The following is a 15,703-nucleotide window of genomic DNA, read 5'->3' on the forward strand; positions in this document are numbered from 1 at the left end:
CTTCCCACAGCGCAGTCCCAGATCCCTTCAGCTGTGTCTAGAGGCTGAAGTATGTTGCCAAAGATTGTCACAGACACTAGGAACTGCCCAGCACATGAGTTACCTGCTGCATCAGACATGATTTCACATGGCCAGGGAGAGCCATCACTCTCTCCAGGGCAAGGATGCCTTCGCCTTTCCCAACCAGTGCAGCAGTCAGAGCTGCTCTGGGAGAGAAAAAACCTTCTCCATGTTACCTCAGCTCATTCTGCCTTTCTCCGCTTCTGCCATTCTCCCCTTCTGCACTGTCAGGCCAGCAACCTGCAGGCAGTGCATGGGCCCATGCCTCCACCATAGCACAAAGCCACTAAGGACAGAGGTTGTGCCAAGGAAGGGACGCGGCATGAAGAGCCTCCTGTCCTCAAAGCCCGCAGCTCCCTTGTGGGTGGCCTGAAAGGTGATGGGATACAGGGGAGCTTTTCAGTGGGACTTTTATGAATGTGCCAGTCTGGCGTTTATAAACTTCAATCTCTTACAAGGCACATTAGCTACAGTGTTTTCTATTAGCCTGCAGTATGTTTTTATACAACATGATTAAAAAAAGAAAACACTGCCATGTATCTGGATAAACCAATCTGCTGAGGGTGAATACAACTTTCTCATGAAATCTTTTAAATTCTTTTAGAGGTCTTAAAATAACCTTGAAGCAGGAATTCTTTCCTTGTGTAAAACAGACATTAAATACCAGTGTGAAAAGATGTACGTAACTCTGACATGGGCAAGCAGGGAAAAGGTTATTTAACCTTTGCTGGGTTTCGTTTCACTGTGCTCAGCTGAAATGTTTGTGATATGGTGTACTGGAGATTTGGGCTCACCCCTTCCAGCTTCGTCCTGATTCTCTGTTCTGAATGTGGGCATCGACAGCAAATGGGAAATCTATTATCTCCCTCCTGTTTAAAGCTGGAGTGGCAGGAGATGTACCTGTGCTTGGTTTGCAGTCCCTTGGGAGCAGGGATTGCCTTGGCAGAGGATGCTTCCACACAGAACAGAGCTGGGGAGACCACAGAGGCTCCTGCCTTCTAAATGGATGACAGTACAAGAAATCTGTATTTCCCAGAGCTTCTTTCCCAGAACTCATCATCATGGGGTGTTCAGCTTCCTAGGAATAGGGAAATACCGTATTGTTTCTTCCAGATTCCTTTCATAAATACATATGCACATACTGCCTGCATTTTTTTCCTACTGTTTAGTTGCTCTGAAGAGAAGCCTTCATTCTTTGACCACGGCCACTTTTCTTGTCCAGCAGTTCAACACGTGTTTATGCAGTGAGCTCGTTTGGAACAACCTCACTCCTGCTTTGTGTTCTAGGCTTTCTTCTCTTTTTCTCTCTTTTTTTTAAAGTCTGTTTGAACTAAGTTTCCCATGCTCTTTTTCCATCTACATATTACTTCAGTGTGTGAGTGCTGGTCTTTTTTTCTGATAAACTCATGTTCTATTTCTAGTACAGTCTTATCTGACAAGATCCTATTCCTTTTATAGACCTACAGGAAGTAACAGTTTGCACTGAGGGAAAAAGCTGAAGGCAGTCATGTGGACAGTGTCATCTCTAGACCCAGTGTTGTCATGGCACTGTGCTATATGAGAGCAGTGATGGGATTGTCAGACATCAACCATACATCACTGCTCGTGATTTATATTAATACATACTAATCTTTGCACTTGCTTTGGATGTTTCTCTCCTTACAAACTTCTCTCGTGCTTATGTTTTTTCCTCGACATGCTTTGTTTCTTTGCCTGCAAGCCTGGTCAGTTCCTTTTTGCATTGCACTTTTCAGCAGAGGCTGAGTGGTGAGGAATCCATCCAACAGCCTTTCAACTCTTCCTTATTTGCCTCTGGGCTGCTGCCTGTTCCAGCAAAGCAAAGCTTTGAGGGAATGGATAGGTCTACAGAAGAATATTCTAGCTGCAGTTCAAATCTAGAACTAAAATCTGCAGCCATCTGTTTAGAACAGTTAAATAGATCAGCAGTCTCAAATGATATTTTGCATGAGTGAAGTTGGAGTGCATGTCAGAAAGGTGATTTTAGCATTAAGAGAATAAAGTTAAGTGTAACTTCAGGGCCTTCACTTATATCACAAACACGGTCACATTTCTGTGTGTCAACCATGTGGGTGGTGGTCTGACATATCAGTGCAGCAAAATCCAGAATCCAATTTTCCAAGCCTTTCTTAAATGTAAGATCCAGACTCGTACCTGAATCAGTGCTTGAATTGCCTTTCTTCTCAGGAAACTGTAACTGAAACTCTTAAAATCCATGTTTTGCAGATGTGTGGTATCCTCACATATTTCATCTTTCACATCAGTTCTATTCAAGGCCACCTTTTTCAGGAAATAAAACTTGCATCAAAATGTTAGCATACTGCATTCTGCATTAAAAGTTTTCAACTATAACTTTTAGAGCTGCATAAAATTGTCAAATCTCTCTCTCTCTCTTTTTTTTTTAATCTAACAATCTGTATTTGGATTAATATAACAATCTGTAATCGGAATATTCAAAGAAATTAAAGAAAAGGCTTTGTGCTGTGTCAGTTACTGCCTGATAATTGATTCCTCTCTCCAGTTTCTCCTTGTAGCACAGATTGCTGCTGTGAGCTCAGCTTTATGGCTCAATGGTCATTTCAGTAGAAAAAATGTCCAGGTAATTCAGATGGTTACATGATGCTTTTGTCATCTTTTATGCATAGCTCTAAATGTTTAATACACGAAGTCAGTGCTTGTGGAAGGTGCTGGGTGAGCCCCTGGAGGCTGTGAGCACTGGGCTCCAGGACCTGGTGTAGGTGGGGCAGGGGCGAGCAATGCTTGGCTGTACCCACAGCACCAGCCCTCCGGGTGCTAAACCTCCTAAAGGTTTCTGCCTTTAGTGCTCCTGTGAGTTTTTAGGAATCTTTTCTGACACATGGTTGGTGTTGTTCTGTAAGAACATGAGCACATGTTTTGTGGAGTTTTTTCCTATTTTGACTCTGGTAGTTACCTGTTGGCTACAGGTTGTTATTCAGACTGCAGGATTCCCAGCAGCATTCATGGGATAAAAAACAATTTCCAATCTGATACATTAAAGTGCAGACTTTAGAGACTTTAGGAAGCAAAGGAGGTTGTTCTGAATACTAGACAGCATGTCTGCATTAAGGCACTGACACCCACTCTTGACTCTGTCTCTCTGTATTAATAACTTGACTCTGCGTGTTAAAATTAGACATAATTTTTTTCATTCATGCCAGAATTTCTTTGCACACCAGATGTCATGTACATCATCTTACTTTGGCTAAGCATTAGAAACAATTAGAAATTACAACCTTTCCTCTACATTATCCCGTTGCTTTGTTGGATGTGTTTTTTGTAACTTCCTCCATATTTAGATGTACCCGCAGAGAGTCTTATTACTGGGCTTTGCCCCTACACTCTCAGGAATAATTCTGTTATTCACTAGATCCAGTTCCAGCCCTCTTGCTGTCCCTGTAGATCACCTTTAGCCAAGCCAAGGGCAGAGCTGTCGGTCCGTATCTGCTCCTTGTTCTGATGGGGCCTTGCTTGTTGAGGATGGCAGTTCATCTGCTGCCATTGTGCTCTTCAAATACTGCGGCTCAGACCTTCCTGGCTCTTGGCATCTTCTTTTGTCTGTAAGGCTCTGGTTATTTCAAATCCATTACACTTAAGTACTTTCAAAATGAATGCCCGTTGCTTAGAAAATATTGCCTTCCTTTGTATAATGTAGCATAAGGTTTAATAGTGGGGAATTGATCTTCTGCATGCATGAGAAGTGTATGGTCAGTAATTTTTCAGTATACAGTTGTGTTCAGAAATTATACCATCAGTGTAAGTACTGCAGCTGTTTGCAAGCACATTTATGTAACCATCAGATTGTCTGCAGTACAAATCCAGTGCTGTTCAAAGCAGATCTTCTGTAGGAGTTTAACTGCAGGAGCCAGCCTGTCTGTGTTAGTTGAAGGAGTGAAGCACTGGATTAAAATGCACACCATCAAGTTTTGATTCCACAAAAAAGGAAAACAGTCAAAAAAAATAAAAAATAAAAAATAAAACAGCTTTTAACGCACCATTTAATATTGGGATCAACAACAGAATATCCTGAAAATCTGTTTCTGAAGATTTCAATGCATTGCAAGAGTTGAGTCTTCTTCCCTAAATGAAAATCATATATTGCCTCCAAATATACAATGCATGACCTGCTTTTGATTTCCTTTGGAAATCCTTTGGATTGTACGTGTGGAATAAACACTGGAGACTTGACTTAACCTCATACACGACTACAGGATTTACAGACATTGTAGGATAAATGGGAAGGCACGGACTCTCAGCAGCAGCCCCGTGCATCTATAGCAGACCACAACTGGGGAAATGAGACACCATTTGCCCTGCTAAATAGTAACATATGTGGTTAAACTCTGAGGATCTTCTGTGTAACAATTTATGGTGTGAATTTACACTACACCAAGCCACTTGATTTTCAAAATATTTTTTATCAAATTCAGTCAAAATTAGCAATGACTTTACACTTGCTGATTATGAATATCCATGGAAAGCGTGAATGTGGCATAACTAATCCACATTGTGGTTTGGGGTAACCTGCGGCAGCAGAACGGCCCTCTCTGCTTTGCAAGGGTGAACTGTTTGCTATAACAGCGGCACTCAATGCTTGTGATCTTTGTGAATGCTCAACAGGTTTTCATTAAGGAAGGATTTTGCTTTGGGTTAAAAATTCAAAAGCCCGTAGTCCAGTTTGTCCAGCGGGGTCTGGGTCAGCTCCACAACGTGCTTCAATGTAACTATGCCTGTATGGGACTCTGTGCACAGACAAAACAGAAAACCACAAGGCTGGGGACAGGAGAAAAGTGAGCTTTCCTCTTTACCCATTTCAGAGTGAGGATTTTCCCTTTTATGCTAGCAGGCTCCAGCATGCAGCAACTTGCAAGAAATTCTGCCTGGATAGCCCAGTTAAAAAGAGAGCTCAGGCAGCAAAAATGATGACAGGTCATTATATCAAAATTAAAGGGGAAAAATAAAACGTGACAGTTGCAAAATGTGTTATGTAAAAAATTCTGTTAGTGTTTATAGATTTTATTTTTAAACGATGTCAAATAAAAATAAAACTTGTGGGAAACATTTCTTGGATTTCGTTTACATAAATATCTCTGTGTTGTTGCAGTTGGTGTAGGGAGGGAACATGCAGCACAGCAGTGATCTGTTCTTATTGTTGTTTACTCCAGTAAATGCAGAATAAGGAGGTCTGCTGCCAAAGACAAGGACATGGCGTGTGCGGGATGCACGTTCTTGCCGTGGGTGCTGGCTTATGCTCTGAGCAGGGAGTGCTCTGCTGTCTATGGGCTCCATTTCCTGACCAGGTGTGGTAACATTTCAAAGTGTACCACAGCAGTGGCAGCGGTCTGCCTGCCTCAGGAATAACGCCCTGATGTGTTCTGAGAGGAAACTGTTGGATGCTCAGTCCCCACCTGTGCATTCCTCCCACACGGCACTTTTGAGAAGGCCGATTTGCGGCCTGGTGGTCGTGGCCTCGGGCAGCTTTGTGAAGGGCAGTGCTGTGGCACGTTTCTGTTGAAGTCTCATTACTTTGATAAGTACCAAAGATGCCCAGAGTAATAAACGTGGCATCAAAGTCACAGATATTTATGTTGACAGAGGAACAAGTGAAACTTTGTGCTACACAGAGACCTGGAAGCACAGCTCTTCCTGTTGGTGCGAGGGATGTTCAGGCACACGACAACTTTCCCCAGGTTCAGTCAGCACTCTGTTCTCAACGATCTTATTAAAGCTAACTCTCTGTAAAGGGCACAACCCACACAATCCTTCTCCCCTTACTTCTTCATTTGCTGTCCTAGGAAGACCAAGTGATCGTTTCCCTTTGCTGTGGGCCATGTATCTTTTATTTGCTTCCAAGTTTTGAACAAAACCATCAGTAAGCTACCATCATGTTTTGCATATGGGATAATTCACTTACAAAGGAAAAGTTCTTACAGTTTCAAAGCAGTGAATCCAAGACAATTTCCTTAGCAACTGACTTTAATTTGTATTTTCTTCATTCATGATGCAGTCTGGGTGACCAGACTTGTTTTTAACATGTTTATGTAACTGTCAAATGCGACTTTTTTTTTTCCAGATACCTGGAAGGAAACCACCTGACTGCTGTGCCAAAAGGACTCTCTGCCTTCAGGCACCTGACACTGATGTAAGTACGTGGTTTCAATGTCAAGAAACATAGATGACTCGTTCTGCACTGTTTTGTAGATGGAACATGTGAAATTAGTGTCTGGGGGAAAAAAAAAAAAAAACACAAAAAACACAAAAAACACAAACCTTCTGTAAATTGAATTGGGAAGGAATTTAGCTGTAGCAACTGCTGCCAGTGAACGTTCCTAAAGAGTGGAGAAAGAGCAAAATGAAATGACCAAGGGCACCATGGACCCTTCCCCTGCAGGAGCTTCCAGCATCTGCTACAGGATAAACCTCTGTGAATGTGCTGCTGTACCACGTGTCAGATTTATCTGTGCAAAGCAGTAAAGGTCATTAACAGAGGAGACAGCATTAATTTGTTCTAGTTGACGCAGTATTTATAATGCTAAGGTAATGAAAATTTACATAGCTGTTTTTACTATGAATACTCGTACAGATCGAGGCACAGCTAGAGTTCACTGAGTAAACTGTTCCCTGAAGCACACTGGAGCAAAATTTCTTAGCTGAAATATTTATCAGCTATTTATCAGCTGAAAAATCAGAATTTTTTTTCAATCACCTGTAGGTACTCAAGTCAAATGGGCAGAACAATAACAGGCATATATATATATATAAAATATAAAATATATATATAGGGAGTAGATATATATACACTGTACTTATATATACATATATATTATATTTTATATAATATATATTATATAAAATATTTTATTTGGGAATATCTCCACTTTTATTTTTCACAGGAGAGCAACAAGAAAATAAAATGTTCTATTTGAGCCTGAATGGCTATTTTGAAATGAACAATGCAATACCTTTTGTTTCTCGCTGAAGCAATGCAAACTCCTATCCCATCTTTTATTTACTCAATTTATTCCAAAGTGAGAATTCTTTTCACACAGGGTCGTTCTAGTAGCTGTCAGTGTTAAGAGCATATGGAAGTGGTATGTCTGTAATAAATTGAAAAGCAAACTGGTACAGCAGATATTCACCCATTCTTGTATCACCTATTAATTTGTCCTTCTTCTCTGAAAATTTTGCTTTTGTTTTTTTTTTGTTGTTGTCGTTGATTTTGGAATGCTGTGTGCTAGAAATATGCCTTACTGAAGAGTCCTAGGCTTTTATTGAGAAAATGTTCTGATGTGACTTGCTTTTAGAGCTTAGTCCAAGTCGGTTAGAAAATATATCATTTGCTAACATTTGACTTCTCCGTTGCCTCAATCATTTTGCTGTGAACATATTAGGTAACCTCCAAAAAAGACATGTATCTCTAAAGTCATACATATGAATGATATTTTCTTTATTCATTCCTTCAGTGATTTGAGCAACAACAGCATAAGTGTATTGGCCAATTATACCTTCAGCAACATGACCCAGTTATCAACACTGTAAGTATCCCAATGTTTTTGAAATTTGAATTGCTTTTCAGATGCTATCCTGGATGTTAAACGGTTAGTATATACCTTGTGACTCAAGCATGTGGCTTTGCATGCTTCTTCATTGTTGAAATAACAGTGGAATGATCAAAGAAAATACAGTGTTGTAACTGCATTCTCTCATTCTCACAGCATCTTGAGCTACAATAGACTTCGGTGCATTCCAGTCCATGCGTTCAATGGGCTCAGGTCTCTTAGAGTGCTGTAAGTATCACTTTTTCAGTGCAGCTGAGTTGCAGCTTATTAGGATGCTGTTGATGGCAGGGAGGTTTTCAATGAGCAGATGGCTTTCACTTGATTCAGTAGTCATAAATATTTTCATGCAATTAGCTTCAATGTACTTGTACTTAGGTGCAATATGTCCAGTAATGACTAGAGCAGGTGAACACTAAACCTTGAAAAGAAGCAGTTCCATTTTTGCAGGATGAATGACTTTTCTCTGATAGGTCAGGGACAAGAACTATCCTGAGAACAGGCCTCCAAGAGGCTGCAGTGAGTCTGTCTCTTCTACTTCAAAAATGCTTGAGTATCTCACAGGAAAGGACTTATCTCTTTGCCTGTGAGAACCAATAATGTTTTAGAGTGTAAATTTACATTAGATGCAAGAGCAAATGCTAGTGGAAGAAGTTTCACCTCATGGTGACAGAAGTGTGGGTGCATTCCAAAATGTACACGTGTGCTTGCTTTCTTTGGAGATCTTTTTCTCCTCTCTTCTTTTCTGATGTAGCTGCATTCAGCAGCTTTTTGTGGATTGAGTGGATTGAGCAATCTGCTTACAGACTCCTCTGAAAGTTATCTTCTTTCCGTGGTCTTCGAGTGTTGGCTGTGGGCCTGTTCCTTACAAAAAGCAGCCCTCCGCTGCTTTTCTTAGGTATCTGCTAGAATAATTCCCACTTCTGTCTTCTTTTTACTGGCGTCCCAATCTGCCTATCAGAAGCTCACCCCAAGTTCACTTTGCTTGGTTCTTTGTGTGGCTCTGTGACACCGTGCGCAGATATTGGGACAAGGTGGAGAAACCACCATCCTCCCCACCGCCCAGCAAAACAAGTGGGTTATCATTACTTGTATGATAACCTGGAAGCAAAAAATTTAAATAGTTCATCTGTGATGAGATTATTTGGAGTGCCAGAGGGGAAAGATTTGAACACTACATGGCCTGCAGGAGTTGAGTAGTATGTCCCAAGAGCTTTGAAACTTCATATTCATGTTTTCTTTTTTTAAGTTAGGTTTCATTTGCATACAGAAGCTTCTGTGAATTTAAAGAGCAACGGCTGCTGTACATTGAATCCCAAAGTGTGGAATCAAGCTGTTAAGATGGGAGGTACCACAGCTGGAGAAGATGTAGGGCAGTGCCCAGCAGGGCTCTGATACTGTGGTATAAGTGGTAAAATACATATCTAGGTCTCAGAGAGAGACAGATATAGGTTACCAGCTTTCATTGTTAAAAGTCAAGAAATAGACGTGATTTGGATTTGTTATTTTAAGTTTGGCTTGGAACTCTGATTTGTACTACTGCAATAGGATGGTCACATTTGAGCTGTTACATGAATCCTGAAATTCAGCCACATATGAATATATTCGGTTTCGTGGCCAAATAAATTATTCCATATGGAGCTATCTTCTGGCTTGCTTCTTACATGCAAGCTAGCTTGATTAAAGCTAGCTTGGGATTCTCTACAACAAATTGGAGTGTAGATATACCCTGTCTCACTCTTTCCGATAGCTACAGTTTATCTTTTCACTTCCACTCTTGCAGACCACATATGGACAGAAACAAAGGGCATTATTTTGAGTATCAGCTGTAATCTTTTGGCTTTCTTAAGTGATCTGCTAATCAAATTGCAAAATATCTTCCTTCTCCAAGGCAAAAGCCCTGCTTGTCTTGCACAGAGCAGCGTGAGTGAAATGAAGCCTGAATGGGAATCTCTGAATGCTCATTGCATTTGGAAGCCTCCAGATTGATTTGATTTATTATGGCTCACAAAATTCTGGTATCAGCTACAACTTTTGCCACATGTCATCTACATTGTTATTAAAAATCGATTCTCCAGAGGGAAAATGGGCTTCCGAGTGATAGAGTGCAATCTGTTACTGTCAGTTATTTATTATCCATATTCTCAAAAGAATGTAAAAGAGAAAACATCAGCAATACAATTTTCACATTTTAATTATTTTTTTTTTAATAAAAAGGACATAGATATCTGAGTCCCTTTGGCAGTGCTTGCCTTTGAAAGTTAACATGACCTTCTCATACAGACTTCAGTGTCTTCCAAATTCCTCATGTTTTCTTTACTTTTTGACTCTCTGTACTAAGTAAAATAAATACATATTTGAAAATCAGACTAATCATAGAGGTATGATGAAACTGATCTCTGAATGATATCAGGTTCTGTCCTCTGTCTCTTACACTTTTCTGCACAAGTCCAGTTGAGAAAAGGGCAAAGTCAAAATGTTTATGTTTAAGCCTGAGTATATATCAGTGTTTACATAATCACATCTTCAGTCTTTGCCTGGCTGATCCATAATAGCAGCCAGAGTGTGCTGAGGAGCAATTTCAACATTTACAATTTTATAATGTTTTTTTTTTTAAAAGGAAAAGTTTATATCAGAGTTTTTTTCCACCAAAACTATTGCAATGAAAATTTGTGACTTTCTTCTCCAAAACTAAAGAAGCTTAATATTAGTAGGTTTTAAAAGCTGAGAGATTGAAACAAGGGAATTATAAATGTTAGAATTTTCTGGTTGCACTGATTGTTTTTAATGTTTGACATTGTTGTAACTTGCAATATTTTGTCCCTGTTTAATTAGGAGGGAAAGTCCAAAAATAGAACTACTTTATCAGATCATGAAACAATTTTCCATGTTGTATTCATGGAAAAATTTCTAAATGAGCTACAAAATATTCTGCTAAAATGAGATGTTCCAGTTTTACTGAAAAATGATGAATTGTTTACTGCAGTTCAAGAGCACACATTTATTTAGAAAAGTGCTGTAGTTCAGAGCTCACACAAACACAGTAATACATGTGATGAGAAAGCTGCTGCACGTACTCTTCAAACAAAACCTTGGAACCAATTTTTGCAATATACTTCTGTGTTGGATGTTGCACTGAATTGACCTAAGAGAAATAACAGTTGCCTTTGTTGTTGTTTGGGTTTTTGTGCATCACAGAATGACTGTTTGTAGCTATTCTGCAAGTTCAGCCAAGCTTTTAGCCAAATTACTGTCTTTACCGAGTAGATTGTTCTTTACTAAAAAAGTATGTCTACAGTTACCTAATGTTACCAGACAACAGGTTGGGAGTAGGGCTGGGGGACAGCTGGGGTTTTGTTATTGCTGTTGTGTGTTATTTTTAAAGAACAAGGAACAAACAAACCAAAACAGAAATCCATAGAGATATGCTTAGTTGATTCCTTTATCTTAGGGCTCAGAAATAAATTAGATTACACAAAGAAGGAAGTTTTTGTTTGAGGAATTTGGGTATTCTGTTATTGTGTTCTGAAAGGAGACCACCATCACCTTACATTCACACTCTTATATTTACTGATGTTTAGACAAGGAGATAACTGGAAGTTGTGCCTGTGGGGGTGAATGCATGCATGCTTGTGCTTTAACTTTCCAAATGTTTGGGATTTTAATCAAGCTTTCGCTCAGGTATAAAAATGTTTGTGTCATTGATCCAACTGGAAAAAAAAGTCATTGTTCTGCTGAATTCTCCTGTCACTGTTTTGTACTGAGGTTCTTATAGCTTTTTAGCTGTAATTTATCATTTCAGTTTGGCTGTATAGGTGGAGGTATTGCTGACATCATTTTTTCATTAAAATGCTGTCAGTGGCATCCATGCAGCATACCTCAGTGTTTGAGGTATGTAGTTTTTTTACTTTCTTGTAGATAAATGACTTTGTCATCCTTAAGCTTCTCTTGGAAAAGGATTCCAAGACATTTTGTTTAGGAAGGCAAATACACGCATTCACAGAATAAAGACAACTGGTATGATGTGAAGAGAAACTGAAGTTCTGCTCTCTGTTCAGAGGGCACTTGCACATCTTTAAGTATAAAACATCAGAACATAAGTTCATTATAAGATTCTTATTTAAATCAAGGAGGATGCATTGTTCTGATAATTTCTTGACCAGGCCCGATCTTTCATCCTCGTGCCAACATAAGTATATCAGAGCTGTTTGGGTATGGCTTTGCCATTGTTCATTCCGCTCAGAATTGGAGAGTGTGCTTTATCTGGAGTTCCTGTGTGGAACTTCACATCCTTCCTGTTCCTGTTTGGATGAATTACTTGGAGATCTATCCTTAATTACACACACCAAGCATTATTAATGATAGGCAAGCTGGATCTGCTTAGCAGACATTCAGGATGATGGAAAGGGAAGCTTTTGGTATTCTCATGTCAAGAGCTGTAAGAAACATCCCAGCAGGACAACTGTGCTGCAGCTTTTGCTGTTTCATGCCCTGAACAATTTTGCATTAGAATAAGAAATAGAAACTGCAGCTGCAGTGAGCTGCTGGGAAATGTGATCATAGTAGTATTGTTTGTGTCACATAGCTCACAGCCTCCATAGCAGGGCCCAGGCTTCCAGAATGCAGGGTAAGGGGCATCATCACCTGGGGAGCGTGGCCTTCCTCACTGTGTGCGTGTTGGTGGAAGGCAGCATGGCAAGGTTACATTCATAAAAGTTCTAAAGCATAAATCACATAGATCCTGATGAGGTTCATAGTGGTGTTAGGGTGCAGAAAGGAGAAAAGGATGCAAGAAGAGATGCTTTTATTTTCATCTGGGTTATTGTGTATTGCCATGGGCCCAGATATTTGGCTTTTTCACCATTTCAAGCATCTTTACCGTCAAAAAATTCAAGATCACCAGGCAAACTTGAGAACTTGAGGGAAATTTCTGCTCCAAACCTGACACACATCAGATTTCTGTGTTCTGCCCTCTTCTGCCACATCTAGATCATATACGGTACTGGTACGTGCTGGGAAAGAGGATGTAAAGCATGCTTTTGGTTGGAGTTTGCTATCAGTGATGCAGGTTGGGGGAGAATTGTAAAAAAGCAAAAAATATTAAAATATTGATTTTCCTTTGCAACTTCTCTGCCAACTTTTGTTTGAGAAAAGGCAATTGAGATCCAGTGACACTGACTCCGTATGAGCTCTTTCTATTACTGTGTGAAGTATTAAGCTTCCAGGCAGTGACATAGGAAATAGAAAAGTTACCTAAATGTTACTGTAGGCTTTGTTTTGCCTGATAATTATCTAGTAAGGCAGAGGATGAGCAGTTAAACAGTTGTTTCTATTTATGTGAAAGATGAAATTTTACATGATCTTCTCTAGTGCACTTTCTAGACAGTTATTGTACAACTGTCACCTCCAGCATCCGCTCCCCTCCTGCTGTCTATCATAACCATCTATTCATGCTTGCCTGTGTAACATGCATAAATGTATTTCTTAGAAAAGAGAGTGTCTGCTGAAATTGTCCTGGGAGCAGCGGAGAACATTTTCACAAAGATCCTGAAAGCCTTGATAAGAAAATATTTGTTTATTTAGAATTAAGGGAGCCCTAAAATAACTAATTTCAAGTATTTTCACTGGTAACATAAATTTATTTGTCAAGCAGATTTTTAAAATACCACACAAAAAAGGCATTTCCAACTATAAAAATGGAAAACTCGAATGTGAAAGTGCAGATGTATTCGCCCTCATGGATCCTTGCTCTCTCCTAGGGTTTCTCTGAAGTCAGTATTTAATTTAACTCTTGCATTTCTTATTTTCCCTCTTCTGTTTTCTTTGTGTTTCCAGCTAATGGGATTCTATAAAAGAATTACAGGTCTGTATGGGAGGGTCTGCTTGTCATCAATACACTTTTAATAGCATAGTGTATCACCTTTTTAATTTAAAACATTAGTCACCAACAGTTCTGATCTTGTCATTGTTTTAAATGTCAACATCTAGTAGCAGCATGGAAGCTTGTGAGTCGTGAAGCTTGTAAAAACTCACAAGGAAGGAAAATTAAGTATCATTCTTAAGCACGAATTCCCTCACTTCTGAGGAGCAGACCTGACTGTGGTTTGATACCTTCCTGCTTTTCCACTCTTCTAGGACGCTCCATGGGAATGATATTTCCAGTGTTCCTGAAGGTTCCTTCAATGACCTGGTGTCCCTGTCTCATCTGTAAGTACTTCTGTGTTCTTTAGTTTCAGACTTATAAAACGCTACCATTATTACAAATCTGTGATTGTATGACTGTTCTGTTCCTCCTGCGTACTTTCCGTATGCTGCTCTGGATATTCACAGAGCAAATGTTCAAAGGAAATAAAATAAATAGAGGAACCTGTTGTTATTAGTTACCAAAATATTTTCTTAAGAAAAGCCAAATGAGCAAATGTGACAATTTCCTCTTCAGTGGACTTTCAGGTTTTCTTTCAGCATTGTCTAAGAGAAATGCAGAGTGTGTTATGGTCTGAGACGGAGACAGGAAACCTCCCACAAAGAGCAAATATTCAGCAAATGTGAATACAGTGCTTAACAAGTGTCATATGTTTTGCATACTGAAATGTATACGAATTTGATGAATCACTACCTCAGACTAATATTCAATCATAGGGAAATGGGTCAAATTACAGTATTAATACTCGTAATTTGTATAAAATAATTAAAAGTCATTAAAAGTTTCAGGTATTTCAAGAGATGATTTGGATTAGTGGAGTTCCAGGATCTTTTTAATCACAACTCAATTGATGAAAGACCTGTAAAAGACAAACAGCTGTAATAGCTATGAGACAAACCTGGAGTTTCACGGTCAGTGCCAAAATAGCAAACAGAAAATGTTTGCTGAGATAATGTGTGATATTACACAGGATACCTGTGCGTGTGTACACTGAACATAGTTTTGTATCTGTTTCTTAAACTTTAAACATTCCTTCCAGAAAACTTACTGAACACAACAGCACTGTTATCCAGAAATTGTGCAAAACACAAATATTTACAGGATAGCAAATTTGTCCTTGGGCTGTGATTTCCGTGCAAGGCTTTCTATCTCAGTCTTTTTATAGACAAAGAAGAATAAACATATCTCAGATTGGTACAGACAGAAATAATATATGAGCAATTTAGGGAATTTCAGCTGAAACTGAGAAATAAATTCCTTGTTTCAAACTTAGACCTTGGTGTCTAAGTCAAAGAAAATACTCATCTTGCATAAAATGTATTCCATTCTCATGTTCCCAGCATAGTAAAGTCATTTTCTGTGTTGTTTTGGAGTGAAAGTCTGACAGAGCCGAAGCCCTGAATCACCTTTCGGAATGCAGTGACACCTTCCATACAGGGAGTCTGGCTTCTGAGGGTATTTTTAGAATGTATGAGATAAACATATCGTGCCCCATTTGTTTGGACTTTCCTCAGGGTTCACTTTAAATGAAGTGCAGACACAATTTTCCTGGGTAAACCATTCACCTTGGGGAACGATAAAAACCTTTTTGGTCCAATACAGTTACTGCAGTCTGTCTGTTTAGATGTATGTGCTGCCAGAAATGTAAAACACACAAAACACAAATGAACAGTAATAAACAGGATCCATAAAATAAATAAGACCTGTCTGGGGTGTATTTTTGCACAGCTGAACAATTTAATTTTACAGGACAGTTGTGCTCTCCGGTTTCTTAAAGAGGATGCGGTGTGATGATCTGAAACTTTCAGCAACCGCAAGGATCTTGCTAGATGTTAGGCTTTTCACAAGCCAGAAAAGGCTGTGCTTATTCTAAGTCTTAAGGATTTGCAAATAAATTGCAAATAAATTGTTTTTGAGTTCTCCTGATACCTAGATCTTTGAGTAGAAAGCATATGCTTGGAATAATTTTTAGATGGTATAAGAAGCTGCCACTCATCAAACTTGTAACTCCAGGAGAACAAAACATGACGTTAAATGTAGCTGTATGGATGTGGGTAGGACAGGTATAAAGGAAGCTGACTACCAGGGTACCGAGCTGGATATTATTCTAGAAGAGACAGAAGTATTG

General features: G+C 39.3%; 1 protein-coding gene across 7 annotated transcripts in view; it reads left to right on the forward strand.

The window, feature by feature from the left end:
• SLIT3 (slit guidance ligand 3) overlaps window positions 1–15,703 on the forward strand; it is a 513,774-nt gene that overhangs the window by 422,868 nt on the left and 75,203 nt on the right. For all 7 annotated transcript variants that reach the window (XM_048960347.1, XM_048960350.1, XM_048960348.1 and 4 more), the window contains 4 exons: window positions 6,170–6,238; window positions 7,560–7,631; window positions 7,812–7,883; window positions 13,788–13,859. In XM_048960347.1, coding sequence (XP_048816304.1) covers window positions 6,170–6,238; window positions 7,560–7,631; window positions 7,812–7,883; window positions 13,788–13,859 — 285 coding nt within the window. The remainder of the gene's footprint in view (window positions 1–6,169; window positions 6,239–7,559; window positions 7,632–7,811; window positions 7,884–13,787; window positions 13,860–15,703) is intronic.

This window comes from Lagopus muta, chromosome 14 (genome assembly GCF_023343835.1).
Source record: "Lagopus muta isolate bLagMut1 chromosome 14, bLagMut1 primary, whole genome shotgun sequence".
Lineage (NCBI taxonomy): Eukaryota > Metazoa > Chordata > Aves > Galliformes > Phasianidae > Lagopus > Lagopus muta.